The 27,147-nt window shown below is 43.9% G+C and overlaps 1 protein-coding gene across 2 annotated transcripts; it reads left to right on the top strand.

The window, feature by feature from the left end:
• Nucleotides 1-27,147, top strand: smarcc1a (SWI/SNF related BAF chromatin remodeling complex subunit C1a). Of its 2 annotated transcripts, none has more exons than XM_080471114.1 (28): nt 1-227; nt 1,906-2,025; nt 2,125-2,210; nt 2,427-2,508; nt 3,202-3,294; nt 3,401-3,470; nt 3,701-3,770; nt 4,299-4,374; nt 7,116-7,241; nt 8,666-8,760; nt 9,315-9,445; nt 11,146-11,205; nt 11,339-11,376; nt 12,383-12,504; nt 13,301-13,372; nt 13,497-13,610; nt 13,847-14,000; nt 14,675-14,782; nt 14,888-14,947; nt 15,217-15,475; nt 16,398-16,559; nt 17,577-17,632; nt 18,727-18,880; nt 19,605-19,783; nt 19,879-20,013; nt 22,684-23,080; nt 23,170-23,295; nt 24,081-27,147. In XM_080471114.1, the coding sequence occupies exons 1-28, from the start codon at nt 42-44 to the stop codon at nt 24,170-24,172; spliced, it is 3,423 nt and encodes a 1,140-aa protein (XP_080327240.1). In that variant the 5' UTR covers nt 1-41; the 3' UTR covers nt 24,173-27,147. The 2 variants fall into 2 exon arrangements, with proteins under 2 accessions (XP_080327240.1, XP_080327239.1); XM_080471113.1 differs by having other exon boundaries at nt 8,642-8,760.

Here is a 27,147-nt window from a genome sequence, read left to right as displayed (position 1 = left end):
CGCCGTGGAGGAGAAAGACGACGCAGCGGACAAAACACACAATGGCGACGGCGGCTACAACGGCTGGCGGAACGGGCTCCGGCGGGCCGGCTACCGGCCCTGTGGGCGGCGGCACCGCGGTGGGGCGAAAGAAAGACGGCGGACCGTCTGCGAAGTTCTGGGAGAGTTCAGAAACGGTCTCGCAGTTGGAGACGGTGCGCCTGTGGATCGGAAAGCACTACAAGAAGGTGAGCCAGCCGCTGCGCTCCTCCATTGATTTCAACCAAGGCCCGCGTCCCGCTTGCACAATGGGGCGCTGAAGTATCTGCGAGATGCAAAGCCCGTAGATCGACACACAGACGTCGTTTCACCTTCATTGCAGAGTTTCAGCTAGTTCACAAGTCTACAGACGTGATTCACTCGTTTAAAACCTGACAGCGACACACGCTTCTGATTTTCTCCAAACTAGCCGAGTGTTAGCTCCTTCGGCTAACGGCTGTCGCTGCTAGCAGCACGTTTAAAAGTGAGTTTAAGATTGAGGTTGCAACTTCCATAACAACCTCATATGTGTAATTCCTCGGCTCACAACGTAAAGTGAACTCACGTAAACTTGGTCTAAAGCTCCAGGTGATAACTTAATGCTAGTCACGGGACACCGCGCAATGGAACTAATCTAAGTTCTGAGCACAGTTCTGCTGTTTATCCCCCCTCAGCTGCAGCGGAGTGGAGAAATAAATACCAGGCCACCGAGTGTGTTTTGCTAACGCGGTCCTGTTTGATGCTGGGAGGCAGCCAGTGTTGAGTGTTTTTTTGTCAACACAGCAGCAGCAGCATGCCTGGGAGTGCTGGCCGCTCTCGCCCACTATAAGATAGCCAAACAAAGAGTGCACCTCTTGTCACTTCGTGGTTTCATCCAGCTCCCACTGACACCCCAGGGTCACTGAGAGCAAAGAAATACAGTCATGTTTGGTTGGAGGCTCGTGAGAGTGCACACATCAAGTTGTGTTTCCAGGTTGTAAGCATTGAGCACAACAGGAGACATGAAAACCTTGCTTTAGTTTGTTTGTATCTCACCTGTTTAGTCTGATCACACCACTGAAAGTCATCAGTGCCTGTCCAAGCTCATTTCTATTACTCTTATCCTACAACAGGGGACTTTTGTGGGGAAATCAATGAGAAGAAATGCAGTGTTCTGAACATTGAATGACAACATAAAGTAACTGTTGATGGCTTAAGCAGATAATTTAAGTCTTAAAAGGTTTCAGTGGACTGGTTCCCCCGTCCTTGATACTCCTTCATCCAGTTCAGTAGGCTGGGGTGGGGATCTAAAACCTGATAATTCACCCACAGGAGAGACCTGATGTGAAACATACATATATTTAGTTCAACACAATGTCTATCATTCTAACATATTAGAAAGTTACATGTAGGTTTGAATCCAATTGTCACTCACCGTCTTTTTTTCTTCTTCTACAAGTACAAGTTTGAGCCATTGTTGGCCCCATACATAAAATAATTACTGAATTTGCATGTAGTCACTCTATGTGTAGTGCCCTTGAACAACAGTCTGAAACCCTTTAATGTTGCAGTGGTTGGTTTTTTTTTTAAGAGTTATTTTGGCCTTGACCATGGGAACTTGCTGTGGTTACGTTTGTGACTGCCTTGATTGTAATTCATCAGTAACAACAGCAATGGCATCATTGCATTTTCTTTTTATTATGAAACCAGTTTCCTTGGTCTTTGGGGTAAACTTGACCTTTTTTTTTCTTTTTTTTTTGCTTATGTTCTTAGTGTTCTCTCTTATAAGTAGGTTGGGAGACAGTGTCACAGATTGCTGCATGATATGTTGTGCGGCTTTTGACTTTTGTGCATTTCCTTGTCATCGCTTAGCTTTACTGAATGCTTTTTTTCCCTGTCTTCTCCCAGCATGTCCAGAATGACTCTCCCTCCAGTAAATCCTTGGCGGGTCTTGTGGTCCAGCTGTTGCAGTTCCAGGAGGATGCGTTTGGGCGGAGGGTCAACAATCCTGCTCTTACCAAACTGCCTGTGAGTGCACGCACGCACACACACACTCTTTACCTCGAGTGTCATAGCTGCACTGAGTCCTGGAGAATCACGGGGTCATTGTTGTTCTTCTGTTCACAGGCCAAGTGTTTCATGGACTTTAAGGCGGGGGGTGCTCTGTGTCACATCCTGGGATCTGTGTACAAATTTAAGAGTGAGCAGGGATGGTGAGTTGGCTTTTGTGGGATTTCATTCAATCAGTCGTCGTTTCTGTGCGTCAAGTTCAAATATGAGCTTGACTCCACCGCTTTTTAATGTTTCCATCAGATTGTGATAAAGAAATCATTTTAAAAAATCCATTGTATTTTAACATTCAGTGTTAAAAGTCAGTTTGTAGATAAAAAGAAATGTTCCTCGATGTTCACGAGTCTCGCTGCTTCCAGGCGAAGATTTGACCTGCAGAATCCCTCCCGAATGGACAGGAACGTGGAGATGTTCCTGAATGTAGAGAAGAACCTGGTCCAGGTATGAGACGAGTTTGCAGACACTAGCAGTTGGTTCCATCCATGTTCTTTACAACCCAGAGTTAAAAGCTGTGAAGGCAGGGCATACACCGGACAAATCTACAGTCCACCACAGGGCCAGCACGCACGCACGCACGCACGCACGCACGCACGCACGCACGCACGCACGCACGCACGCACGCACGCACGCACGCACGCACGCACGCACACACGCACACACACACGCACACACACACACACACACACTGGGAGCAAACCAGAGACATTCTTTAAAATAAGGCGAGAGCACTACACCACCAAGTGGCTCCGCTCGCATTTGGATTTCATTGATTTTAATGAATTGGTTTGATCTCGATCTGAATATAATGTTGAAATATCTGTCCTCATTCAGTGACATTCACCTTGTGTCAGTTTGACTTCTGCTGGAATGTGGCACTTTGCTCACTCTTTAAACAAACTGCTGTACCTTCATCTGATTTCAAGCTGGGTCCGTTTCCAGAAATTTAAACTTTTATGATTTAAGTATTTTGCTGTATGAATATGTTTACTATCATCCCAGGGGTTTCTTATCATCATTTCTGTGAAAGTTAAAGAACTTCATGTGTTGACAGGCGAGCAGTGATCAACTTTGTTCAAGCTGTGGCGTGTTGTGCGTTGTGTGATCCTCTTACTTTATTCTTCTTTCCTTTTTTAGAATAACTGTTTGACTCGGCCCACCGTCTACCTGTCCACCGACATCGAGCAGAAACAAGCCAGTAAGCTCAAAGACATCATCAAGAGGCACCAGGTGAGCCAGCACCATGTTGTCCATCGAATGGAGAATATGTGATGACACTCGGTCGCTTCTCTTGTAGCTTTTCATAAACATTATTGGTGTTTTTTTGTTTATTCAGGGTTCAATGACTGACGACAAGTCAAAAGCTACTCACCACATTTATCCCTCTCCAAGCCACCACGAAGAAGGTGGGTTACACCCGATGTTCAGGGGCTTTCCTTTACTCAGATTTAGTTAGTTTAGATTGGGCTTATTTGGCTGACTTGATAAATGTGTATGTTGAATTACATAATCTCAATCTGCTTGGCATGGAAGAAGTTAGTACTATGAAACAAGTAACCTGAGGAAGGTGTTTTGTGTCAGAGGAGGAATGAGTGAACCGCATGACTCATCTTGGGCTTTGCTTGTGTTTTTGCAGAGGAGTGGTTTCGCCCCGTCATGAGGAAAGACAAGCAGGTGCTTGTGCACTGGGGTCTTTACCCAGACAGGTGAGCGGAGAATTGCCAACGTGATGTCGCATCAAGAGTACACGGAAACATTAGACCACGTTTACACAACAACATTTCAAGTCATAATGCACGGCTTTTATAATTTTGTTAGAGAAAAGTTTCAACATTTTCACAGCAACATTTCGAAAACATGTCTGGTTCCACACGGTCTGCAGAAACACCGAAAACTATCTTGTTTTCATGTAGAGCCACTAGTGGGTGCTGTTATTTATGTAATGAACCCACACACACACAGTCATGACACTCCGGAGGAAACATTGTTCTGGTCGTCCATTCACATGCACATGTGCAGAAGAACTATTTCGTCCTAACTATTTTATAGCAGCATTCCCACCAAGGAGACTATGGCAATGCGTTTTCAGTGATTCCGAGCTTTGTTGTCGTGTAAACAGACACACAAAACACTTTGAACAGTTTGTGTTTTCACTTGAAAACTTTGTTTTGAGAGCAGAGTTTTTGATCTTCGGTATTTTACTCTTCGCTGACTCGTGCATGTTTTCTTGTTAGCTACGACACCTGGGTGTCGGCCAATGAGGTTGACGGTGACCTGGAGGACCCGCCCAGCACAGACAGACCCTGGAAGGTAACCAACGTTAATCATGAAGCGATATATAGCAGTCAAACAAAGTTTGTCAATTTAAAAGACATTTAATTAATTGAGATTTCCTAAGATGGATTTCAGTGGTTGGTTATTGCACGATGGTTAATTTTTTACTGTGAATCTCACAAAACTGCATAGTAATTTGATGAACAAGCCATGTCTTCACAAGGTTACTGTAAACATGCTGGATTTAGCCACAAGTCTAATCTCCATCCATTGTCCCACAAAACAAAGCGTTTCCTCGAGGTTAGCCAAGTCAGGAAAAGATACAAACCCCGTCACTTCTGCTCTTGATGCTCTTGCCATGAAATACAAGATTCCACCGTTCGGTGTTCAAACTGTTTCCCTGGGAATAAAGTCAATTTGTGATGACAGTAGAAATTGAAGATTACTTCAGGGCCTTTGTGGATCTGAAAACCAAAAGCATTTTAGATTTTAATTCAAAGAGGAAAATGAGACCAGAATGAATAATCATGCCGCGTTTTTAAACATCTATTTTACAGCACTGATGATAGAAACTTAAATGGAGTGAGATAGACACAAGGAATAACCATGAACACTTTTCATGTATTTGGCCAATTAAAGATGTGTGAATGTCAATGCAATGATAATATGGATTGAGGAAAATACAACACTGGAAAAAGCCATGTACTATGGTGGATTATAATACCTTTTATGAAGACTGCTTATAATATTAGATGAAGAAAAGAAGTCAAACCAAATGTTGAAAAGAAAAAAAACTGAAATGAAAACACAAAACATAAAAGTACATTGAAAACAGATGGCTAATGGAAAAGTGAATACATAATGAGGATTCTGAAAGAAACAAAATAAAATGAAACTTTTAATTCATTTGGTGTGAAAACAGAAACAATAGTACCGTATTTTCACGACCAAAAGGCGCACCGTACTAAAAGGCGCAGTCTCAGTTATGTGTGCCATTACTGCATTTAACACACACATAAGGCGCACCTGCTCATAGGGCGCGGGTTCCATGCCCACACTTCCCCCTTTAACGTTCTCATGGTGTCCGCATTACAACAACAAGCATACAAGTGTGCGTATTTAAAAATAGAGCGGGAGCAAAACTGAGTTTGGTTGTGCTTTATTTAAGTATTGATTACAAAGTACTAACATTTTTTTTACCTGTAATCGTCATCAATCAAACCCATCGAACTCCTCATCCTCTGTTTCTGAATTGAACAGCTGCGCTAAATCTCCATCAAACATACCAGGTTCATTTTCTTCACTGTCGGAGTCACTTTCCGTGCCGTGCGGCTCCTTGGAAATGATGCCGGCTTTTGCGAAAGCTCGAACAACAGTGCCAGCAGACACGCTAGCCCAAGCATCTACAATCCATTTGCAAATTGTGGCGTAACTCGCCCGGCGCTGCCTTCCACTCTTAGTGAAACTGTGGTCTCCATCGGTCATCCATCGCTCCCACGCCGCTCGCAGCCTTACTTTGAACGGCCGGTTCACACCGATGTCCAGCGGTTGGAGTTCCTTTGTCAGGCCTCCCGGAATGACAGCAAGCTCAGAGTTCATTTGCTTCACTTGTTTTTTCACATCGGCTGTGAGATGGGCACGCATAGAGTCACAGATCAACAGCGATGGTGATGCGTGGAAAAAACCACCTGTTCTCCTTACATACACCTCCCTCAGCCACTCTTTCATCATTTCCTCATCCATCCAGCCCTTTTGATTTGCCTTAATGATGACTCCTGATGGAAACTTCTCTTTAGGCAAAGTCTTTCTCTTAAAAATCACCATAGGCGGCAGTTTCTGTCCATTAGCATGGCAGCTAAGCACAACAGTAAAAGAAGACTTTTCGTGCCCCGTTGTGCGTATCACTACCGTGCTGGTCCCCTTCTTCTCCACAGTGTGACTCACCGGGATGTCGAAAGTTAGCGGCACCTCGTCCATGTTAGTGATGTGGCTGGGCTGGATGTGTTTGTCGGCGATGTGTTTGCTGCAGTAGGAGTGGAAGATGGCCAGCTTTTCATTATAATCCGCTGGAAGTTGCTGCGCTACCGTAGTTCTGGCCCGGATGGAAAAATGGCACCGTTTCATGAAACGAAAGCACCAAGACGGACCTCCTTGGAAATGTTCAATTTTCATTTCTTCTGCTAGCGTTACTGCTTTTAGTCGAATGGTGACCGTCGAAACGCTTCTCCCACTCGTTCTTTGTGCGATGATCCACTGCTCGAGTCTTTCCTCCAACTCGGGCCACCTCGCCTTATGTCCGCGGAAACTCAGCTGCGTCTTCTTCACCTGTCGGAGCTCGTTTTCCAGCTTCCTCCACTTGCGAACCATCGATTCATTAATCTTAAATTCTCTCGCGGCTGCTCGATTTCCATGTTCCTCCGCGTAGCTGATGGCCTTCAGTTTAAACTGTGCTTCATAAGCGTGTCTCTTCGCCATTTTCAGGGTTGTTAAAACAACGATGTTCTGTATAACGCACATACCGGTACCCGTTCATTTATATACAATCCACGCCCACACTTCCCCCTTTAACGTTCTCATGGTGTTCTCTACTACGTCCGCTTTACAACAACAACACACACATAGGGCGCACTGCACCATAGGGCGCGCCGCACATTTTGAAGAAAATCTAAGACTTTTATGTGCGCCTTATAGTCGTGAAAATACGGTATGTATAACTGGTTTAGTCTCTCGATTTCTATTAATCATAAACAACACATCTGTACGTGTGTCCTCAACAGGTTCACGTCAAGTGGGTGTTGGACACGGATGCCTTCAATGAGTGGATGAATGAGGAAGACTATGAAGTGGACGAAAACAAGAAGCCAGTCTGCTTCCGCCAGAAGATCTTCCCCAAAGAGGAGGAGGTAGGTGTTGGTGGTGAGTGAGAGAGAGAGTATCCTGGATGTGGAAGTTTTGTTTGTCTGTACGTCTTAAGAATAGTTGATTAATGATGGCTGCGTCGAATGGAAACTTGTTAGTTGTGGTTAAATGTGTGTTTGTGCCGTCAGTCTGTGTTGATGCATGCTGCTACGCTGCACCACCGCCGCCGTCCTTTGTTCACTACCAGCTTCAGTCTGTATGTTGCCCATCCTTCTCAGACCTTTCCTCACACCTCGTCTCCAACTAATCAGCCTCAGGGTTTCTGTCCAGTAGCAGAAAATGCAGTTTGAGCCATTTACAGAAGAGAGCTGGTAAACTCTGGTAGGATGGGGGGCATGTTTACTGTACATCTCGGGCGGGGAGCCGCCGCATGATGGTCGTTAACTGCAGTAACGGGGCGACATTCACGTCATAAATCTGCATCCCTCCTTGTTTCAAACCCACTCTCTTTGCAGACGGGTTGCTCTCACCACAGTTACTATCAATGTTGGAGAAGAGCAATCATCTTCACAAGCAAATGTGGGTCGCCAATTTGTTTTTAGATCACGTGTACAAACGTGCCACGCCAATTTCTAAAGAATAATATTTCTGATGTAAACTGCATAAAACTTTAAATGGAATCAGTTTCCATAGACCTCATCCCTCCTTGTTAAAAAAAAAAAAAAGCAAATCTTTATTACAGAAACACCAATCATCAGAGTTGCTTTGGATTCAGTGTAACTGTTGTACAAGCCCAAGAAACAGTCACAACTGAAGCAGCACAGTATTTTTCTGACTGACAGGACGGTGTGTGAAAAAGCCTGAATGAGGCTTAATGGTATATGATAAAGTAACTGATGGAGTTAAGAAAGGTAAAGAAGCGCTGACGGAAGTGAAGCACTTTCCTAAATAAACAGAAATTTAAATGTACATTTTCGAATTAAAACTTTTTATTCTGTCTTTGTTGCAAAAAATATTGCAACACGCGAACATTTCTATCATCCAGACAAGAAAGAGTCCATCTGTCCAACATTGTCTGTATAATCACGGTAGGACTGTACGTGGCGATGTACCGTGCATAGAAATACAATTTATTGCAATTCAGGTGATCAGGTGATATGAGTATTGCAGTACATTGGCGATGCCTTGTACCTCAGTTTATTCGGGTACGAGGAAATTGTGTTGGTTGAGTTTCACCACAAAGTAAACCTCAGACTGGATGGTCTGTGTCAGAGTGGGCAGGAACCCTGGTCGTCCCCTCCACCTCCACGGCATCCCTCCCCGCTGTCGTTCTCCCACCGCTTCCCCTCCTTGTGTGTGCAACCGTTCCATCCTCTCATTCTGCGGCTCTTTCTCTCATCCACCATCCCTCGCTCCCTGCTCCGCACGGGGTTTGTCTGATCAGTCTTCCCGTACACCCGATCGCAAGGAGCGCAAGGCCAACTCCGCCGGCAAGAAGAGGAGGCGCTCGCCCTCGCCGCCCAGCACTCCCGCCGAGTCCCGCAAGAAGGGAGGCAAGAAAGGGTGAGAGAGACTGTCTCATATCGACGCTTTTCTACCGGGAGTTGAAGCAAAAAGCTTAAATGATCAAATCAATCAGAATTAATGCAAATGCGTGAAAGCCATTCTTCAACTTCATCTTTATGACTTCCCTGCAAGCTCTTACAGCACTTATCCCTCAGCACCTTCTATTATTACTCTGGACCGAGTCTCTCAGAAAATGGCTTTTAGGATCGTCTATAATTTTCTAATTCTGCCTTTTTCTTGAAATGTCTGGGCACTTGAGTTTTAAGTGACCATTATGGTAACGAGACAAAGCGTCTAGAGCTATTTTCATCTGTGAATTATTGCACATTTGCTATTGTAGAATGTTTTTATGACACCAGGGTGCAGTAGAGTAAAGTGCTTGGTCAGATAAATCTTTGAACACAGTGCAGCAGTGATGCTCGGTGATTCTAGCAGGTATATATCTTCTGGACGGAGCTCAGATGTGTCGAGCTTTTGCTGCTTGCATTTGTACATTCGACAAAGTTTTACTGTTTCAGGCTTTCCTCTTTAATGTGTAATTTGTGTGTCAGAAACCCAGGGCCTCACTGGAAACGCCGAGGCCACAGGGGTGAAGAGGAAGACACAGAGGAGGACATGACGAAGGACCTGGACGACTCGTCGGCCGGGGCCAGCCTGGAAGACGGCAGCGTGTCGAAGAGTGGTAGGTGGAGAGGGCTGCTTCTTTTATCCTGTCTGAGGACCGCGGCAAATTTTCTGATTTATTATGCAGACAGATTCAAATTACAATATTACAATCTTTTTTTTTTTAGATTTGAAAAATGTTTCTTGCTTTGATTTCCCAGTTGTCAAAAAACTATTATGTTTTTAATTTTTTCCAGTCAGTGATGCTAATTTTCAAAAGCTGAAATAGATTCGATTGTCACTCACTTGAAATTTCTAGTAAGATCTTTTAACAACTGACAGATGCGAAGAGAACATGTTGCGTGTTGTTCTGAAGGTTTCTTTTAATAATACGCATCTTGTCGGAGTCCCAACGGGTCGTAAGACGGCAGAACAACACATCCTGATCCTGCCATGTTTCCTTTTCTACACAAATTGCACAATAACGGCTCACGTGGTTCAAATCCCGAAAAAAATCCCTTGTTTTAATGTGTGAGAAGTTAACATGAGTCGAGGCTCGTGTGCACAGGATTTTTGCGGCCCTGCTACTATGCTTGAATATGTGATATTTAGAGTTCAATGTTCTCAGTTCAACAATGTAGACATTTTCATCACGTATATTCTGCATCATGACGAAGAAGAACATTAAAGTTTAGATTTAAAGGTTGTTAAGGCACTATTTTGAGATGAGGTTGGGCTGTATGTGGCCCTGAACTGTGTTTTTGATATCCGTAATGTAGATTAATCCATTCTACTGGTGAGTTCTGATGAGTCTGATCAGCACAGTGCACATGTTTCGTTCTGTTTTCAAATACAGCATGAATGTATGTGTTATTGTTCAGGTCAGGATTATTAAGAAAAAGATTGTTTGAATCTGCTCTACATATGGTACCTTCAATAGCAAACAATTTGTAATTGAACTTTTTTGGTGTTTTAATTCTCCTTTGATTGCATTTTTCTGTGATAAAGTACAATTTGGGCCAGATATATCTATTTTACATGTACTATTAATTTACACTTCTTTTATGTGCTCATGTTTCATTCATACCAAATTCTTCTTTTCCAGCAAATGCATCGAGAGAGAGAGAGAGAGAGAGAGAGAGAGAGAGAGAGAGAGAGAGAGAGAGAGAGAGAGAGAGATGAGAGAGAGAGAGAGAGAGAGAGAGAGAGAGAGAGAGAGAGAGAGAGAGAGGAGAGAGAGAGAGAGAGAGAGAGAGAGAGAGAGAGAGAGAGAGAGAGAGAGAGAGAGAGAGAGAGAGAGAGAGAGAGAGAGAGAGAGAGAGAGAGAGAGAGAGAGAGAGAGAGAGAGAGAGAGAGAGAGAGAGAAGAGAGAGAGAGAGAGAGAGAGAGCGAGCTCTGACAGAAATGCTGTCTTCCAGCCAGAGAAGCAGAAAAACAGCCCAAGGATGTTTTTCTTTCTTGATCCACATTCCTCTTAAGGCTCCTGTGAAAACCAAACACACAATCCTGAATGAAAATGCTCTTTTTAGACCAAGTCCCATTTTCAACGTCCCACTTTAGGCGTTAAAAAAAAAAAAAGCCCACACACGTCCACTTGCTCCATTTCAACGTCCTCTTTTGCAAACCGGAGTGCCGGTTAAAGCCTCCATGCCTGTGGCTGAATTAGACTGGCTTACGCTTCTTTTCTCTCTCTCTCTTTTTTTTTTTCTAATTGAATTTTTTTATCCCCTTCTTCGGGACTTTGCTTTGTTCATCTTTTCTCTTTTGTTCTACGCACAGCAAACTCAAAGAAAGACAGCGAGAACACTCCCATCAAAGGAGGAAATGTGGCTGACTTGGGTATGTGGAACTACTCTTCTGTTTGTGTTCGTTCCACATCAATGGGCGGATTAATGAATCTGTAACCGTGAGCCACCGCTGCATGTGAAGGGCCTCATCTGAAGTTTTGTTTCATTTCTATTTCCTTCACCAGATGACATGGAAGATGACTCGGTGCTGTCTGGTGGAAAGGTAAGGAGCAGTTTTGTTTGTATGAAACGGATTTAGAAAGAAAAAAATAAGTTTTCATTCTATCCAAAAGGAAAAATGCGCGAGTGTTCTAGACCAAATTCAATATATTATTATTATTATTAGATGGTGTTGTAGCTCATTGTTGTGCAATGAAGATGTTGTTCAGTTCAGAACATTTTACTTTTCAGTCCTCGTTATCCGAGAGCTGAATCTCTGCAGGTCTTCGTGTTGTTTGGACATCTTTCACACTCCCTTTAGCAAAGTTGATCATAAATTTAAAATCTTAACACTACCAGCATCTTATGATTTGGTAAACAAACCATTTGTTGTGTGTCGTTTCATGTGCAGTTTGAAGAAAGTCGAGTTTTCTATTTATCAAAATTCTACTTCTGAGTTTATTTCACACTTGTTTTTTTTTTTCAAAGAAAGAAGTTTTTTTCTTTTTGAGCTTCGTTTGCTTTGCGCTCATGTTGGTATTTTTAACATTTGACCAAGAGATGGAAACAAAACAGGCTTTGAATCGGTTGTGACATATTTCTCAAGACATAACTTCCACAACAAGGTTGCTGTGCTCCATTAAATGGAACATATTGCATGTTGTAGTAGGGGTTTTGCTTGCTATGTAGTCTGACGTTCTATAAAATGTATAAAGTTTGAGCTAAAACTATGATTAGATCTCTGTGATGTGCAAATGAATTAGAATCTGCTGCACAGACATCACACTTGTTGCATTTATAAGTTTAGTTAGATCTACATTCAAGTGGATTTTGCATATTTGGACCTGTTGGACTGCTTTATCTGCAATTACACCAGGTTTCGATTTTACTTGACATTTCCATTGTTCTTTAGTTTGTAGATGTTCTTCAACGCTCCTCATCGGGGCTGCATTCTATGCTGTGAAAGGAAAGTGGGATTGTTGCCGATAAATTGGGTTCTATTATTGCAGCAAACATTGAGAAAACTTTCAGAAGAGTCTCAGTGTGATGATTTATTTTTCTCTCGTCAGGACGATGATGAACAAGGCAAAGGTGAAGTGAACCGGCTGATGGATGCCAGTGAGGACAACGTGACGGAGCAGACGCACCACATCATCATCCCCAGCTACGCCGCTTGGTTTGACTACAACTGGTAAGTGTGGAGGGGCTTAACTACTGTATTTTCTGGGCTATACGTCATACTTGTATTCATAAATATCCAAGCATATACCATCTGAGGCCACTAGGTGGCACTGTATGGCAGCAGAATGCTGCTACAGGAGCACTGAAAAACCTGTTACTGTTGTGTTTGAACTAACAAAGCAAGCAACATGTCACTGAAAACAAGAAGCGACACAGCAGAATTTAAGTTCATATGGGTAAAATATGCAGCAGTAAAAAGTCAGTGTGTGAAAAGTTATGATTGACTGGAGCAAAGCAGAGAAACGATTTCCACAATGGAGGAAACAAAGAATTTTGAACTTCCACAGTGTGACCAATATATGTTTTTATCCTCTTTGTGACCGGTTTCTTTTCTTAAACTGGTGTGACTTAAGAGCATGTGTGGTTTATATTTCAGACAATACAGTAGAATACATAATTCCAGGTCTGATTTCTCATGTTAGAATTGTTTTTATTTTTTGCTCAGTATTGAGACGACAATTTGTGTCTCGCAAATGAAATCTCCTGTCATGATGTATACAGAATTATGTCTTAATGAGTATTGCAGGACTTGAACTCATAAATCAATCCAGCACTCAGACAAAAAGGAAGCTGAGGCCTGAGGCCCGAACTTGGGAGATAATTTATTCCTTTGCATGTGTCATTGACACTTTTCTTTAAGCAGTGGCTGTTTTTTTGTCAACTTTATATTTAACAAAAAGAAACGAAGAAAAAAACATTTGGTGATGTTTTCTGCCCTTGATTAATGTTTCTTTTCTTCTTTCCAGCATCCATGAGATCGAGAGGAGAGCCCTGCCCGAGTTTTTCAATGGAAAGAACAAATCCAAAACCCCAGAAATGTCAGTTGATTCATCCATCGACCGTCCACACACTTACAGTTGTCATATTTTTGCTTGGCACACCCACAACAGCATCCTCTCTTCTCTGCTAACCATACTGTGGTTCTTCTCATCTCTATAACAGATACCTGGCCTACCGTAACTTCATGATCGACACGTACCGGCTAAACCCTCAGGAGTACCTCACCTCCACCTCCTGCCGCAGGAATCTGACCGGAGATGTCTGCGCCATCATGAGGTACGTTATTATTTATCTGCTCTTCTTTCGTCTGGCTGCTTCGTAATCAGATTCTCCCAATGATTTAAATATATTCATAGTCGGAATGTTAGTTGCTTAAACTATATTAGTTGCAACTACGTGTATGTACAAAGTCAAATTCAACAAATATACAAGACAAGGGTCCTATTTCCTTTTTGTGAATTTACTGTCGAAAACAAAGAATTGACTCTTCGGTTTGTTGTCCGTTCCTGAAGGGTCCATGCCTTCCTGGAGCAGTGGGGTCTGGTGAACTACCAGGTGGACTCTGAGAGTCGCCCCTTACCCATGGGCCCCCCACCAACACCTCACTTCACAGTGCTGGCTGACACACCGTCCGGCCTCATCCCGCTCAACCACAGACCCCCACCTGTAAGCACAGCCCGAATATGTAGGGGGGGTAAAAATCTGGGATTGTTACATAAGATGATATTGTGGTGATGAAAGATGATTCAAGGAAGGAGTTTCAAGACAAGCTTGTTATGCTGCCGGAATTTTCTATTCAACCAGTATAATTACGTTGCATAGTTTTGCACCAGATGTTGAACAAGGTCTAGTTTTAAATTTTTTGTTTTATTTTTGGAGGTTAGATAGGGAGCATAGACCTACAGGAGGGAGACGCAAACGAATGACATGCAGTGGTGATGTGTGAATAGTGAAGAGATGAATCACTCTACTGTGGGCTAGATGAACTATGAGCTTTATCAAACAGGAAAGTTTTAAGCCTGATTTCAAAAGTATTAATACGTGTTGGAGACTCTGATTCTACTTTTAGATACTAAAGAAATGCCCAGCCAGCAACACTTCAAGAACAGAGTGTTCTGCTGAGGTCATACAGTACTAACAACTCTTTCAGATAAGCTATACCCTGGTTTTAAGAACATCGCGTTGAAATGTTATTCTCTATAAGTAGATTTAACATGAATCTAATGTGATGAGAGCTCAATTTAATTCTGATTTGACATGAAGACCCGTTCCTCTTTTCCTGTTGAGCATGTTTGAATCAGAGTTTTGTACATAAACATGGTTCATTTTGGTCCATCCAGATTCCTCCTCAACAGCCGATGCCCAACTTTGTAGACAAAGGGAAAGACAAACCCATCGACTTGCAGAACTTCGGCCTTCGCCCCGACCTCTACAAGAAAAACGCCAAGGTGTGCATGAAAGTCGTGTGTAAATCTTAACCTGCTTTACTCAAGATATCCTGTCATCTCGTTTGATTTTCCAAAATCTTTACATGTTTTCTGATTTGTCTGCAGGGTAAACCGGTCAGCACCACCAGAGAATGGACCGAGCAGGAGACTTTACTTCTGTTGGAGGTGAGTTGAAAACATGAATAGACATGGGAAACGTTTCACCCTTACTTCATCACACTTTTTGTTTTTAATTTCCTTTTCATACATCTTTTGAATCCATAGATTATCTTCTCTACTGTTGAACTTTTGGGATCATCCCTCCTGGATTTTTTTCACACTTTTTAAAATATTTTTTCCATCCACAGTTCCTGCCTCCATTGGTTTACTTTAATCTGATCTCACATCTTTTGCTTGTTTCTAAAACACAAACTTCCACGCCCACCTCCTTCCAGGCTCTGGAGATGTACAAAGACGACTGGAACAAAGTGTCGGAGCACGTCGGTTCGCGCACCCAAGACGAGTGCATCCTTCACTTCCTGCGGCTGCCCATTGAAGACCCGTACCTGGAGAGCACGGAGACGACCCTGGGCCCTCTGGCCTACCAGCCCATCCCCTTCAGCCAGTCGGGGAACCCCGTCATGAGCACTGTTGCCTTCCTCGCCTCAGTCGTCGACCCCAGAGTGGCTTCTGCTGCCGCCAAGGCAGCTCTTGGTGAGCACTGATCAGCGATGATGATGAAACAAAGTCTCTGTTTGGGAGAAAAGTAGGGCAGTGACACAGCAAGGACACAGGGAACCTTGGTATCAAAAAGTCTTTTATATTGACTTTAAGCTGCTTCAGTGTGAGTCGATCCTGATGTAGCAAAACATTTGGTTATTGCTTGGAAAAAGAAAGTCTTAAGTATTTGGGATCAACCCTCCAAAGCAGTTAAAGGAAGAAGACAGTACAGGCAAGGTGGATGATGATAATGAGTCTCGGGAGTGATCTGTCATAGAACAATCCTCGATAATTGAAGTCTACAGGATGTAGTGAGACCAGTGATATTGTATAATTTAACGATAGAGGCTTCTAACTAAAAACAGGAGCCCAAACCTGATGTTTCAGAGTGCAGGACGTTGAAGTTTTGACTGCAGTATGAAGAATTGTTAAATTAGAGGGACTGATAATGTTGGACAGTTTGGTGGGAAACAGAGAGAGAAGGTTGATGGCGTGCGTGTGTGCGTGCGTGGGGAAAGGGATGTTGAGGATTAAGTTGCCAGACAAGAGAATAGTGAGGGAGGACATGAAGGCAATTGGTGTGAGAAAGGGGGATACCGGAGGCGTTTTGCCACAGCAGATCATCTTTCCTAACACCCTCGGACAGGAAAATTAATCACAACGTAGTCCTGAAACAAACAAAAGGTTTTCAAATGGTTTTGTCAATAACCTGCTAAATATTGAATTTATTTATAGTTAACGAAGGCAAAGATGTTATATTTACTGGATAAACCGCCATTCTGAAGTAAAAATTGAGACGCATTCATGTGTTCAGTAACCTTCAGTGTCCATCAGACCCACATGCTGATTAATATCACATATCAATTATTGATATGTTATTAAAGAATCAATATCTATTCCCTGTCTGTGCTTGCAGAGGAGTTCTCTCGTGTGCGTGAGGAAGTGCCTGCTGAGTTGGTTGAAGCTCACGTGAAGAAAGTGCAGGAGGCAGCGAGGAACACGGGCAAAGTGGACCCTGCGTTTGGCCTGGAGAGCAGCGGCATCGCTGGAACTGCCCCCGAGGAGCCGGAGAAGACTGGTGAGCGTCGTGTGTCTGAACGGAGAAGTTCTACTAACCCGTGTGAAACTAGTATTGTTACAGATATTGTTATGCATCTTTTGATGAGGCATTGCCAGAAGTTTTAACACATCACCACTAGAGGGCAGCAGATGGTAGAAATAGCACAAAGATGCTGTTAGAGTGAGTGAGTGAGTGTCTGTCTGTCTGTCTGTCTGTCTGTCTGTCTGTCTGTCTGTCTGTCTGTCTGTCTGTCTGTCTGTCTGTCTGTCTGTCTGTCTGTCTGTCTGTCTGTCTGTCTGTCTGTCTGTCTGTCTGTCTAAAAAAACAGCAGGTCATATCCCCAGCATCCTTTGGAAAAAGCATTCTATTATTACTGTCTTATTACTGATAATGTAGCAGGCGATCAGTTCTAGTTTTCATTAGAAAGTGATGTGTGTGTGCGCTACCCTGGTAACCAGTGGATTAAAGCAGCGGCAGATGGGGCAGGGGTGTGGGAGGAGGGGCAAAAACAGGGAACAGAAAACTGGGTCATCACACACTGCCATGTGCTTATCGCTTTCTCCTCTATTTGGCTTTGTGCTTTCTTAATAAATTGCCCTTTTTCATCCACACACACACTCCTCCACCCTGGCTTTCAGTCATGTGTTATGCTTGAATTAAAATCCTCTTCAGCCACGACTGTAGTCAATAAGCGTAAATGTGCCTCGCTGGGCCTGAAGCGCGATCAATAGTTAAACTCTTAACGCATGCTCAAGTGCACCCCTGACATGGTTTAACACTCAACCGTACGCATGTATCCCCCCGTCACGTGTGTATTTGGACGTTAATGTGAGCAGATGTTACCACACACACACACTTCATGCTGCTTCCTGTGCAGCCGCTCAGTCGAAATGCTTTTAAGTATAAATCCTGCTCTTATGTTTACTTTCATGAATCGATACACATGTTTTTTCTCTCCAGAGCCTCTCTTGCCTCTTGCCATTGCTACAATCGCTGTGTATTTGAGATGCAGATTTTTTTGTGTTTCACTTTCAGAAACGGCAGAGCCAGAAAAGATGGACACTGACTCGGACTCCCAGCAGGCCGACAAGGTGAGACTTCACCACAAGGTTGAGACTTGCATTATTTTTTGGTTAAGGAGTCTTTTGTATTGTATTGTGTTTATAAACTAAAAGAAATCATGCCAAAGCCTTTGAATTAAATCAGTGAATATAAATGAACCTAATTTCCACCACCCAGCTTTTTTGAACGCAAGTTATTTTTGTTTGAATGTCAGACTCCTGGTGTTTTTAACATTACAAGATATTATTGGTGGCGTCGGTCTGAATCTGTAGGTAATAAAAAGCACAACTCCTCTTGTTTTTAGACGTAGTCTGCTGATACACTTGTAATTACATATATATATCACACTTAATTCAAATTCAGTACAAATAAATGTGTAAATAATCATGCTGTTATTTGACCTCTTAGCTCATTTTTTCCTGCTCTTGCAAGGGCTCTCTGTCAGCCTTAACCCTTAACCACCAAGTGATTTTTTGGGGAATTTCCAAGAATACATCAACATTTTAACAGTTTTCTTAATAGTAGGTGACACGATACAACAGTGAGACCCAAACTGAGATATCAGTGATGCTGCCATGACAACCAGCTCCCAAATTTAATCCTGCTGTTCCCTATTCAGTTTATTCGTCCGTTCTCCACACTGTGTGAATGTTTCCGCTCGTCGACATTCAGTACTCATTCACCTGCCCTGGAAAAGCCCAGTGGCGATTGTAACGCCATTCACTTCCATTCATGTTTCCCTCGATGGGCTGTGGGACACGGAAGCCGATGACATCGTCATTACCGTCCATTAACTGGTGCCATGGGCCACAGGTTTTTTTCCCCAAGTGACTGCGATTGTTCCCAAAACGTGATTGAGGAGGTTCGACCCTCTCGTCTAGTTCATGTGCTTCACCAGACAAACAGCCTCAGTGCCCTGCTTTGGTTGTACATTGTTCTGTGATACTGTGCAAGAGTCATTTGTCCAATTTCTATTATGAAAATAATTCTAGACTTCAACCTTTTCACCCACCTCTTTTTTTTTTTCAGAAGCAAAGTCATATAAATTAAGACATGAAAAAAAAAGGGGGAAAGAGAATTTCTCCCTTTAAAGCGACTGTGTTATTGTCCTTGAACCCTTCAGGCCGAGTTAAAGGACGAGGCGGAGAAGCCCAGCGAGTCTGCGGAGAAGAGCGACAAGCCGGACGCAGTGGAGAAGGTGAAGAAGGAAGGAGTCGAGGCCTCGGAGCGCGAGGAGGAGAGTGAAGAGGGAGGCGAGGCCAAAAGCTCTCCAGCAGGTAAAACTGACGTCACAACATCAGCAGCAGCATTGAATATTTCAAAATACTGAATAGACAAGAAGCAGATTGGCTGTTGAGCGTCTCTTCATCACCTCATCATTAACACCTCATGAACAATAGCAACAAATCAGGGATTTCATTTTGGCATTATGGTTAGTTTAAAACCGTTAAGCTTTATTGTTCTTCTCTTTGTGCACCTGTTTACTCTAGCTGCACACTGAACATGGCACAAGGAACATTTAAATTATAAAAACTTTTTTAAAAGTATAAATTTATTTAAAATCAGTTTTTCTCAGTAGGAACGTTGTCTCTTCATCGAATTGCCACATTAAAATTTATCAATCATCAGGATTGATAAATTCACTTGTTTCTTCACTTGTTTCCAATCCAAGACAGTCAGAGCACTGGGATGTGATGAGAACTAAAGGAAATTACAAAAAATAGTGTTATAATGTGGACAACAAAACATTTGGGACATTAAAAAAGCATGAGTTGTTCAAAAAAAAAAAAAAGACTGAACGATGAAAACTCAATCGATTGTTAATTGAACAAAGAATATTTTTCCGAAACCTCAATGATCCTTTTCTTTGGAGCAGCTAAACCTCCATAACTGGGACTCCCTGTGTTCAGGATTTGAAACACGGCTTTCAAATGTAAAAAGAAAGCAGCTGGAGGCTGTTTAAAGTCAATTTTTAAGCTTTGGAATGTCTTTATCTGTCAGAAAAAGACAAAGAGGAGGTGATGGAAACGTCATCCTCGGAGCAGGAGAAGGAGAAGGAGGAGAAGGCAGCTGCAGAAGAAGGAGACGACAAGAGGAAGAAGCTGGAGCACGACATCGGAGAGGGAAACATCGCCACTGCGGCAGCAGCTGCCCTGGCATCTGCTGCTACCAAGGCCAAGGTGAGGCCGCTGGAGCGCCGCCGCCGCTGTCGTGAAGTCGGATAAATGCAGCATTTCAGTGAACATGGTGCATTTCAATCTATGCTTCCTCTCAGCACTTGGCGGCGGTAGAGGAGAGGAAGATCAAGTCCCTGGTCGCTCTGCTGGTGGAGACTCAGATGAAGAAGCTGGAGATCAAACTGAGGCACTTCGAGGAGCTGGAGACCATCATGGACCGCGAGAAAGAGGCTGTGAGTACAACGAGGAGCTGCTGCGCTCTGAATGTTGAGATTCAATGTGGATGTTGGTGTCCAGCGTGAAACCAGAGAAGCTCTCAGCTCTGGCTTTTAATGATAAACACGGTTCTTTAACAGAAGCTCATTCTGCAGCTGGTCAAAGACACTTGTCTGTCTATATGAATGAAGGTTCTCTGTGCACCTATGTGGTTTCATTATACACACACCCAAAAAAACATACAGCACCAACTAGTGGTCGGGCGTGCTAACTACATATTCAGTATTTGTGCCGCTTGCGTGTAAACAGACGTGCTTTTTACACAAAAACGATGCTTTGCACTTGAAACATGATCATGTAAACGGGGCCAGAGAGACGCCAATGTATTTAGATCTTCTCTTAAAAATGTATTCAATGTTGGGAAGACGCTCAGCCAACATAACTGCAAACCTGTTGTCCAGTTTTCAATTAATCAGCTGGTTTCACAGAGAATCACTGAGGGTCATTTAAACATAATTACATCAAATTTCACCTGAAATTACAAGGTAATAAATATCAAGTGCCTGCATGTCGTCCCTCTATCAGTGAGAATGGACTTTGTGCAGCCCTCACTGTGATCAAATATCCTGCTTTACAAGGTTTAAAGGAACCAGTTTATTTTTGCACCCCAGTTTCCCTGCAACACACAAGACTCCAGAAATTAAGTGGTCTCTATGAACGCTGTCATTTTAAACTACATATAAATCTAAAACCAGGATGGGAGTGGCTGCAGATGATTGGTTAAACTCTGATCAAGGTTCATCAAACACCGCAGAGTTCTCAAACATCAACATGAATAAATTCATCAATAGTTGTAATCACACCTGAGTAGAGATTGACACACAACTCCCACATATACAAAACTCATTTCTATTATAGAATACGGTTTTGTGTGCAGATTAAATTCACTGCCAAGTCAAAGCTGCATAATAACCACTGGCTGTTCAGAATGTATGAGTTTGGTTCAGCGTAGAAGAGCTTCTTTCACATTATGAGGAACACTTACTGGCTGTCAGTAAAAAAATGGCCTAAATTAAAACAGGACAAACATTGATTGGGGTTTTCCTGGTCATGGTGCTCAAATGTTAATGTTTTCAGAGGTTTGAGGGGCTGAGCAGCTCACCACCAACACCGTTTATTGTTGAATGTACAAATAACTCCAAACATAGCTTGTTCTTTGCTTTACTCAACTGAACTCTGAACGCATGTTAACGCGGGTCTGAACAGGCCCCGAGACAACGCTGCTCATTGTTGGTGGTAAAACTGATTCACATTAGAACTCGTCATTACTTATTAAACCTTTCAGAAGCTTGAATTCACACAGTGTCACAGTGCTCTCACTGTTTTGATGCTATCAGCAAGTATTTCCTTCATCAGAAAGTCCCAGAGATCCAACATGTCTTTTAAATTCTTTATACTTTCAGTCCCTCTAATGAAAAGGAAGCACAGCTTTGATTCTGTTTGACGAAGGCTGAATTGCAAATAAACTGTTTTTCGAGAACATAAAGGGATGTTTAGTGAAGCGGCTGAAATACTTAGCTGTCTGTGTGTGTGTTGGTCCGGAGAATCCCTAGAGACGCTGTCGAGAGTGTAAAACTGTGTTTCTGCTGCTGCGGCATTGGGAGCATCGCCCAGCTTCTCAGCTGTAAACGGTGCATTAAAAAAAGAGTCTGTATAGAAGCTTTCTGCCGGCTGGAGGACAGGAAAAGCCTCTCGTAGCGCAGAAGAGAAACACAAAGCAGTGCAACACTAAATCCAAGACCTCAGACGACTGTGGGCTCAGGAAACAGACCCTCAACAGAACAGTTTGAGAAACACGAGTTAAAGACTTATTTGCGTTCCAAGGGCAACATGCTTGAAACAAATGCTCAAATCTACGTGTTTGGTCTCTGTACCAAAACCACACGTTAAGAATCGTTTCCATTTGTTAAATGTTCTCCTGTTTCCCCCTCTGAGGTGAGAAAAGTGACGATATTTAATATTTAGTCCACTAAAATGTGTCTCATGTTGAATTCTAGCTACATTTGGATCTTCAGTTCTCAAACAAAAGGGAGACAAAACTCGTGCAGTGGAACCATAAAGAGGCTTGTGTCCTCGTTTAATGTTCTGTAAACATGTAGGAAGTTCAAATCATGCTGTTTAAGAAGAACAATCTTCCAATAGTATTATTCCCCTAACCAGGGACATTCTGGAGGGATGATATGATGGTATGACGATATGATGATATGATGATATGATGGTATGACGATGGCTCCTTGCACCTGGGGAAAGTTCTTGTGGTCCAAAAGCTCCTTGTGTCACGTTTTTACTGCAGATTATTGATTCTGACCGAAGAAAATCCAGTAATGATTGTCGTCATGGCACAATACAAAAATTTGCTGATCTGTGTATTAATCTTTTTTTAGCAGATTGATAAATTGTAAAAGTAGTGAAGAAGGAAGATCCGTCTCGTGTGTGAAGGTCGGAGAGCTTCTATGATGGAAGCTGTAAAAAACAGACTTTTTATTTCTGTAGCTTCTATGAAAGATTCTTGACTGATGTATTAAATGTATTTCTTCTGCTCAGTATTTGTGGTAGTATTTGAACTCGGTGCAGTTTTATAACGGATCTCTGGATTTAATGGTGTTTCTGTGTTTCCTGGTGTCCAGTTGGAGCTTCAGAGGCAGCAGCTGCTCACCGAGCGACAGGCGTTCCACATGGAGCAGCTCAAATACGCCGAGATGAAGGCGAGGCAGCAGATGGAGCAGCAAGCTGCGGCCGCTGCCGCCGCCGCTGCCGCAGCAGCCGCTGCTGCCGCCGCCGCCCAGGGGCAGGGGCAGGGACAGGGACAGGGACAGGGACAGGCGCCGGGATCCGGACCCCATCCGGGGCCCCCTCCACCAGGCATGCACCCAGGAGGACCCCCGCCACACCACGGAGGACCTCCTCCTCACCACGGAGCTCCGCCTCCACACCATGGAGGGCCCCCGCCAGGTGCCGCAATGCACCCTGGGTACCCCCCGATGGGCCACCACCCAATGGCCCCTCACCACCCGGGACAGACGGGTGAGAGACGAGGACAGTGGTCCTGATTAAAAAGGGAATCGATTAAACTCAGTGAAACTGATTTCCTTTGTCTCCTCGACCCTCTGCAGGACCGATGGGACCCGGCCAGCCGATGCCCGGTCGCATGTTGTCCGGCCCCCCCTCTGCCGGCCCCCCTCCTGGTGGTATGCCACCCATGATGCCCCCGCGTCACCCCGGAGCGCCCAACGGCATGTGTGAGTACAACACCCCCCCCCCCCCCCCCCCCCCCCACAATCACACTGTTTGTATTGTGTGTGTAAACATGAATGTATTCATTTATTTTCATCTTTGTGTACATTGATGAATAATACCAGTCAGCCTGAGTATTTCCACCACAAACAGCCAAACAGAAAATACTTGTGGAAGTCCAAATATCCCTGTGTGCCGAAGCTGGCGGCTCATTAGCATCACGTCTCACAGTAAACCTTCAGTCTGCAGTCGTTTCTCCAAACCTTGTTTTGTCCTCAACCAGCAGCTGAGCGACGACGGTTTATAGCAGCAGTTTGAGTTTAGACGCTTGAAGAGCGTCGCCTTCAAAGAGTTTCAGCATTTTCACTGTGAAACGAGCGCCGATGTTTACATGACCGCTCAGTTTGATGAAGATGTTACTTCTTCCTCGTAGATCGCACTACTTTACACTTGGGAACTGGGACATTTATAATTCTGGAAGTTTTCGTTCCCAGTTAACGGCGTTCATGAGACAAAAACAGGCATCATCATCATCATCATCATCATCATCATCATCATCACAGTGGCCAGTGAAAGAAACAAAAAGAAAGACGTTGTGAAATTTAGATTATTTATCATGAATACTAGGGATTCACTGATGCCACTTCTATTCTCATCTATTAGCAGTACAGCCTTATGAGGAAGTAAAAAACTTGCAGGGTTCAGGTTGGATTCCTCGCTTCAGATTTGCTCCCGTTAGGAACCAGCCTGTGTTCTGACCTTTGACCCTGTCATGCTTCTCTCTGGGCAGACCCTGGTCCGCCTCCTGCACAGCCCGAGGCCGTGCCTCCTGTTCCCGTGGGTCCTCCGGCGCCTCCCAGTGGAAGAGTGGCTGACAACTAAGCGCTACACACACACACACACACACACACACACACACACACACACACACACACACACACACACACACACACACACACAGATACACAAGAAAGCACACACACACCCACACCCCAAACTGTTTATGATCATCAGCCCTTTTCAATGGCCGTTGCTACTGGCTCAATGTTTCCCCCTCAACACTCAAAACAACCATAAACTTCATAACAACACACACACACACACACACACACACACACACGGAGACTTCCTCTCAGGGCACAGCGGCGAAGGGTCGTGTAGTAATAAACACTGTTTTCTGCTCTGTTGGCCTGACGGAGGCTGTGGAGAAACGATCTTCTGTACAGAAAATGAAACAAAGCAGACAGAACAGATTTTAAAACACTGTCTCGCCTTTTCTCTCCCCCATCACTTCACTTTTAAATTACACTGTAACTTCTTCCCTTCACGCACACACACATACACACACACACATACACATACACACATACACACACACACACACATCTCGTCTGGTTCCTCCCTCTCTAAGACAAACACTAGGGGGAGCTAGTGAATCCTGGGGGGCCGATTACACGCGTATATATGTGTGTGTATGCACAGAACAAGCCGGTCTGTTACACAAACACATGAGCAACGTCATGACGCAATTACATGATTAACACACACACACACACATACACACACTCAGAGGACCCAGCCTGCACTCACTCTTGTCCAGTCGAGTATCTACCTCTCACTCCTCTTTGAATGATACACTGTAGTTCTGCGTGTGTGTGTGCGCGCACGTCTGTGAACGTACGTGTGTGTGTGTGTGTGTGTGTGTGTTGGACCGGGGAGGTGTGTGTTGGCGGTTTGTGCCTTTGGATGACAAATTTTTACAGTTGAGCATCGTCACGAGCTGCAGAAGTAATAAACTGCAGAAACAAAGCAGAGGAGGAGGGCAAGTGTTTACACACACACACACACACACACACACACACACACACACACACACACACACACACACACACACACACACACACACACACACTTACACACTTACACACACTTGCTGTGAACTCGTTTCCTCATGTCTTCTGATGGATGTTCCCTTCATTCCTTCACCCAAACAAAGATGGCAGCTGTAGGGACAAAGTCGTCTGAGAGACTCGTTCTGCACTCGAAGCTACAAGAGTTTCCAGAAACGTTTGGTTTAGGTTGTGATTTTAAATTCAAGAGGCCGAGCTGCTTTTTCTGTTTTCCACAGAAAACGAGCAGCGAAGTGCAGCTTTGATCACGAGAGACAATATGAGAACAGGACGTACTAATTTAATGAAGCTGAATGAGCGGCCATCAATGAAGCATGATGGATCGAATATTCCAACTTAAGCGCCGGTCATTTTAATATCGATTTAATATCGATTGACTTCTGGTTAATTGATCATCTTCATTCATTTATATGAGAATAAATCCAAATAATAAAAAAAAACCCAAAAACAATTAGAGGTTGAAACCAAGAATAACTTCATTAAAAACATTTTAAGACTGAAAATTGGGCACTAACGGATTTTGAAATGTATTTTGTGTAAACCATCACTACTCACACAGATTATATCTTAAGACTTCCAAAACATCGAGCAGGAAGAGTTCAGCTCTTCATCGTTTATGGATTTTAACTCGTAATGTGACAAAACTGCAGTGAGGTGATTTTTATTGGTGTTTGAAGAAGCTGCGACTGACTGAGACTCGAACGTGATGACAAACTGCCGCCGCCGCCGCTCCTCCTCCCGTCACAACACCCGCACCACTTACACACACACACACACACACACACACACACACACACACACACACACACACACACACACACAGAGAAATGTAAGCTAAGCTGAGGCCAACACTGGAGGTTACACACACACACACACACACACACACACACACACACACACACACACACACACACACACAGTCTCTGCGACCTTCACTTGGCCTTTAGAGGAAAAGTCGCTGTGGCGTGTCCTCGGCTCGGTGGACTCCTCGATGTATTTTAGGTGCTGATACTGTAGCGATCAAACCCGCCTCTCCCCCTCCACTCTGCTCCGTCTGCTGCACCCCCCACCCTCCGCCACTCTACACACTCGGCTATATCTACATCTGTCTGTCTCCACCCCCGTGGGGGTGCCAGTTCAAAGATTCAACGCGGAGCTGGAAATGAATCAAGAGACTGTCAATTGGAATGTAAAAGAAAGAAAAATGCAGAATGAATCACGGATCAGAATATTTCAGGATGACTTGAAGGTTTTTGTCTCATCAGAAGGAAACATTCAGGTGGAAGTGGTTTAGTTTGATCTGAAGACGAGGAACTAAACGTGAAACAGACTGAAGGTCTGAGACAGAGACTCAGTTCAATGATGTCTGAGTCTCACTACAGGAACCTGGAGCGGTTTTCAGCATTCTGGACTCTCCTCCTTCAAACAGCTCCAGAGTGACGCTCACTACTTGACCTTTGACCTCTGATACTTCAGGGTGTCCCCACCTCCTTCGATGCCAAGAGGAAGTTTTAAGACTGTTAAGTTTTAAAATCAGATTCTCTTCTGCTAAAGAATCTTGAGCGCCCCCCCCTTCACCCCCCCAGCACTGTTAGTATCTCTGCTACCTCTTCCTCGCTCGTACTGCTATAGCTACCTCTTCTAGAAATCTTCCTCCTCGCTCTCTTGCTACCTCTCTGCGCACCCCTTTGCTCTACCTCTCCTTCCCTTTTTCTTCTTCCCTCTTTTTTAAGGTTATTCTTTCCTTTCCCGCCGCCCTCCCGACTGCTGCATCACCGACTGTTGCCGTCTTCTCCCGGTAGAAGAAATGAAACCACGCAGACACACACTCGTCCTCTCGCGTGCTCGTTCACCGTGCCCTGGTTTCCCACTCGACATCGTACCAGACTCATGATGTAAGATATATGACCCCCCCCCCCCCCCCCCACACTCTCACACACACACACA

This window comes from Lipophrys pholis, assembly GCF_963383615.2.
Source record: "Lipophrys pholis genome assembly, chromosome: 9".
NCBI lineage: Eukaryota > Metazoa > Chordata > Actinopteri > Blenniiformes > Blenniidae > Lipophrys > Lipophrys pholis.
Note: the sequence above shows the minus strand (reverse complement) of the source record. Positions and strands in the feature narration are given on the sequence as shown.